Source organism: Astatotilapia calliptera, chromosome 4 (assembly GCF_964374335.1).
Source record: "Astatotilapia calliptera chromosome 4, fAstCal68.1, whole genome shotgun sequence".
In the NCBI taxonomy this organism is placed as follows: Eukaryota; Metazoa; Chordata; class Actinopteri; order Cichliformes; family Cichlidae; genus Astatotilapia; species Astatotilapia calliptera.
In genome coordinates this window covers 26,207,937-26,212,500 of record NC_137425.1, presented here as the reverse complement: position 1 = coordinate 26,212,500, position 4,564 = coordinate 26,207,937, and the positions used below count along the sequence as shown (strand labels likewise).

Genomic DNA, 4,564 nt, shown 5'->3' with positions numbered 1-4,564 from the left:
GGCACTTCAGATGTTTTAATGGAAGAACAGACTTTTTGTGCAACAACATGAAAATGACAAGACGATCAAGACGCGTGTCCGTGATGACGACCGGAGAAGGTGCTTGCTTGATGAGTCACTGTGGTCCTGATTGAGAAGAACACACTCGCACACAAAAAAAAAAAAAAACAGGTCTGAAAACACAGATGGAAGTGAGGTGGGGGTGGGTGGGTAGGGTGGAGGGGTGACGTAGAGAGGACATGGCATGAGGCAAGAATCAGCTGAGAGCTGGATGGGAGGGGAGCCGTGCCCAAGCTAGATCGGAGGCCAGCGAGCGTGTGTGTGTACGTGCGTGCATGTGTGTGCATGTCAGGTGTGCACCCATACACAAAACACCTCGCACACACGGAAGGAAAAAGGGAACAAAAGACTTTGAGACAGACACTAAACACTAAGTAGACCTACCTATGGTTAGAATTAAGAATCGGCCAAAAAAGATGCATAGGATGGTGGGAGGAAAAAAGAGAAGGGGGGAAAATAGGAAAAAGGTACAAAAGTGAAAAAGGCATAAATAGAAAATACAAGCAAGCCAATTAAAATGACTCTACTGGAGCTGTTTAAAGCGAAGAAATAAAAAAATTTTAAAAAAAGAACAGGTGGAGTCAAAAAGTAGCCAAAGTTACGGGTGGACAGTGACTGGAGTGGTGGGGTTGGGGGGAGGAGGAAAAAGGGGGGAGGTTGAGGAAGGAGAGAGCGTGGGCTGCACAGGGATAGAAAGGCTGGAAGTGATACGAATGGAGAGGAAAGCAGGAAAGAATGAATGAAGGGGAGGAGGGGGGAAAAAAAGAGGATAAAAGGGGCCAAAAAAAAAAAATCCCCGTCCTCTTTTTCTCTGTCCCTCTGCCTCTCTCTCCCTCCTTGTCTCGCTCATAAACAGAAGAAATTGTTGACCAGGTAAATGGCGAAATAGATAAGAAGACAGAGGACCGAGAGAGCGAGCAAATGGAAAGGCAAAGCACCTCCCAGCAGCGCGATGAGGAAAAAAAAGAACAAAAAACGAAAGATAAAAGCAAATACTCCAGTGGCCTCCGTTGTCTCCAGTCTGTGTGTGGAAGGGGGGATTGGCTGTTGCCAGTTGTTCCCCTTCCCCGGCTGCCTTCTGCTTTCTTCTTTCTCTCCTCCCAAAAAAGACTTCCCATCCAGATGACAAAAAAAAAGGAGGGGGTAATAGAAAAAGAAAAAAAGCAGCAGGCACAGACGTCCTTCTTTCTCTCAACTCTGGTCAGAAATCACACGCCACTCACACAGGTTAGACATTGTTGCAGTGGCAACGCACAGTATCACCAATATTGCTCAGCGGGAGGAAAAAAAGGCATTGGTGTTGCTGCTAGTCAAGCACTGCCTACCTCATGAGGAAGAATACTGAGCTGGAATTGCTCTGTCTCCCCTCTCCCGCCCATTCCTGCGAAAAAGATGGGAGGATGGGAGGTGGGCCCACTCACTGCATTAGTATTCATTGAAAGAGTGTGAGAGTGAGAGAGAGAGAGGGGGGAGAGAGACATGAGGAGGTGGAGGAGGAGGAGAGGGGGTGCCTTCCAACAAATGTCGAGGAACCAAACCGGTGTGTGAAACTGATAAGAGACTGGCTCCCCCTAGAGTCAATCATTAATACACGAGCAAGTAAACTGGAAGCACTGGGAGCGCCATGGGAACGTGCAGCACCCGTGACCTGACTTCAGGTCATCCAAACCTTTGATGTCAGAACCTGTGAGGACACGTTCTCTGCCTCAGTTTTGCAGCGTGCCTCCCAACGGCACGGCATTACTGTAATCCACTTACAGAACAGTTCAGTGCTCAGTCTTACAGATCAAATTTGCTTTTCTCTGAAAGGATTCCTGCGTGATGAAGCACCGTTATAGACCGATGGTGGACAAAAACATCAAAAGCCTTCTGGTCCATATTACCAAATTATAGGTGAATAATTACCTTGCAATGAAGCTGGAGGTGGAATGCATGTGAAACAGGTTCAAAATGTGGCAGAGGTTTTTCTGTCAATAGGCCAGACTTAGATGGACATGTCAAGATCAGATCTGTGATGACCATTTACAGAGTTTCAGGTATCTGTGGAAATACAATAAAACACAGTGAACTCTATGTTTTCACTATATACAACAGAGCAATAGCCCTAACCAATGCAGATACCTGACCTGGTCTCTTTTTTTATCTGTGCATATGCTGTATATCTCATTTCTGTTATTTATTATGATTAATGCTTGCTTTTTCTTTAAGCACCGATGTGGGACAATTTCGTTATACTATTGTACACAGTGTGACAATAAAGAGCTAAAGTTGTGTTTATCCTCCAAGGTTCATAAAGAAAACACCGAGCAGTGCCGGACATAAGCTCGTCTCTCCATACCTACATATGTATTTTCTCATAGCAAGGCGACATTACCAACGTGCGTGTTTTAAATTCAGTCTAAGTTACCTTAAGCTGTTGCAGGGTAACAACCAGTGGCAAGGAAGAAACGACCACGCAGTCAACTTAGGAGGACTTAGGTGTAACTATATCGCCGCCTTGTGGTCGATATGTAACAGATCGACTGTGCGGTGTGTGATTTAGCATGCCTGGCTCCACTCCGCTACAATCACAACACAGGTCAAAGATGGCAGCGCTGTCATCGCCCCTGCGAGTGTGTCGTGGAATCCTGAAAGAATTGCGTGCAATTCAGGGACCGAGTTACAAAAAGTCACTAGCTTACAACTATGTTATGGACCAGTTTCGCAAGAATAAGGTAAGCATACCAGTAAATGCGCAAAGCCTGATGTTAGCTCAGTTGCTAACTACTGCTGCACTGGGCTCGCATGGCAGTCGTTGGCTAGCCTGATAACTATTGAATGAAAACGTTCTGTTTCGTTTTATTGGCGTTAAGAGGACATATTTAAGCAGTTTACAGCAGTGCTAACAGACCTGTTGCCTAACATGATGCTGAAAAGTGGTTGTTGTCTACTTGACACGTGCTTAAAAGCTGTAAGCAAGGTGACTGAAGCAGAAGGGCACACAAACGTTAGCTAGCAGCTAATTAGCCTAAGGTGTCGCGTTTAAAATCATCAAAATCGTCGTTGATTCAAATTGTTAGTGTTTTTCACTCCATGGAAAACTCCAAGTTAAATATATTTGTGGGGATTTTTTTTTAAACCAAATGTATATCTACTGATATTCATATACTTTTGCATTTAAGTTAATTGGAACCAAAGCTGCTGAAACTACTCGCTTCATTAAAGCAGTCAGTCCAGACGACGTTATCTCCATCTAAGCGATTCTCTATCTATATTTAGCCGTACAGACATACACTGTGTATTATTAATGGTTGGGAGAGTGTGGCTTAACATGGGGCTTGAATCTGCAGTCACTGAAGCAAAACAGCTGGGAGGAACGCTTGTATGTCGTTTCGCATTTATCGTCCTTTAAAGGCATCCCAAGGCTTTATAATGTATAGCTGCTGGTCTGTGGGGACTAAACTAAACGCATATTGTCCATGCTGCTGTTAGAAATCCTGAAAGGGGGTGGGACACACACACAGACTGATGAAAGCATACCTGTTTATCATAAAGCGGCAATTTTCTATGCTGATTCCAGGGTACCTTCTACTTTATTCATCTGTATTTTCTTTATGGTAACTTTTTTTTTGTAAACAACACTAGACGAACAGTTTCTCTTATTATGTTATTGTTTATCATCCATTTGTTTCTTTTATATTCAACCTTTCACAGGTGACTGGAGAAAGGTACTGCCGTGCCAAGCAGGAAGCGCACCATGCCTCACACACATACCTGTGTTTACTAGCTTCCACTAGAAACCACCTGGTCCTGCACAATCTTTACCATGGCAAGGGAGAGCGCAGCCCAGAAGAGGTGGCTGGTCTCGTGGGGCTCAGGTTGCCCACCCAGCCAGGAGGCAAAGGCTGGGAGAAGTGAGGACACTGGACAAACAGTCTTTAAAATCTTAAGAGTCGTGTGTGTTTGACTCATCTGGACAGTCGAGCTCATGTAAATCAAACTCTTTGACAGGTTGGGAGTTATGTTATGTTATGTGAGCTTTCTGAGAGATTATTTTACCTGTGTTCAAAAGGTAGAAAAAATCAGTGTACTGTGAAAATGTAAGCTGCGGTTAAAATCTGATTTAATATATCGCCCCCACTACTAATCCACAGCTCTGTGTGTGTTTAAATGCAATGATTAAAAATAAATGTAAGTACATTTTTATTTTTGAGTTATTTCTATTAAAACAGGAATCATTTTGACACTTTTTCTGGAAGGATGTTTATACAATATAAATACATCATCAAACACATTGTGTTATTTAAACTGTTAATTAAATAAGTCCTTTATTTTGATTTCATGTACTTAAGGAGCCGGTAAATACACTTCATCAGAAGCTGATCAGCTAGGATATTTAGCACACAATGTAAAATATGGCACGCTGATGAAGCTTACAGTGGACAGACTTTGCTAAGACTTATTTTACTCACTGTGTGTTATTTTACAAGTAACATAAATGTGTAGTTTTTTTAGTTTTAATCTG

At 43.1% G+C, this 4,564-nt stretch overlaps 1 protein-coding gene across 1 annotated transcript; it reads left to right on the top strand.

Annotated features, from left to right (window-relative positions):
- The first annotated feature begins 2,588 nt into the window (after nt 1–2,588).
- Nucleotides 2,589–4,245, top strand: fmc1 (formation of mitochondrial complex V assembly factor 1). The gene is made up of 2 exons (XM_026165709.2): nt 2,589–2,774; nt 3,754–4,245. Exons 1-2 carry the CDS (start codon nt 2,604–2,606, stop codon nt 3,955–3,957), a joined length of 375 nt encoding a protein of 124 aa, XP_026021494.1. The 5' UTR covers nt 2,589–2,603; the 3' UTR covers nt 3,958–4,245.
- The last annotated feature ends 319 nt before the right edge of the window (nt 4,246–4,564 follow it).

What these genes read in the sequence shown, in the direction of transcription:
- fmc1 (XM_026165709.2), top strand. Translation starts at nt 2,604, where the DNA reads ATGCCTGGCTCCACTCCGCTACAATCACAACACAGGTCAAAGATGGCA. An exon ending in ACCAGTTTCGCAAGAATAAG is followed by an intron (nt 2,775 to 3,753) that starts GTAAGCATACCA and finishes AACCTTTCACAG; the next exon opens with GTGACTGGAGAAAGGTACTG.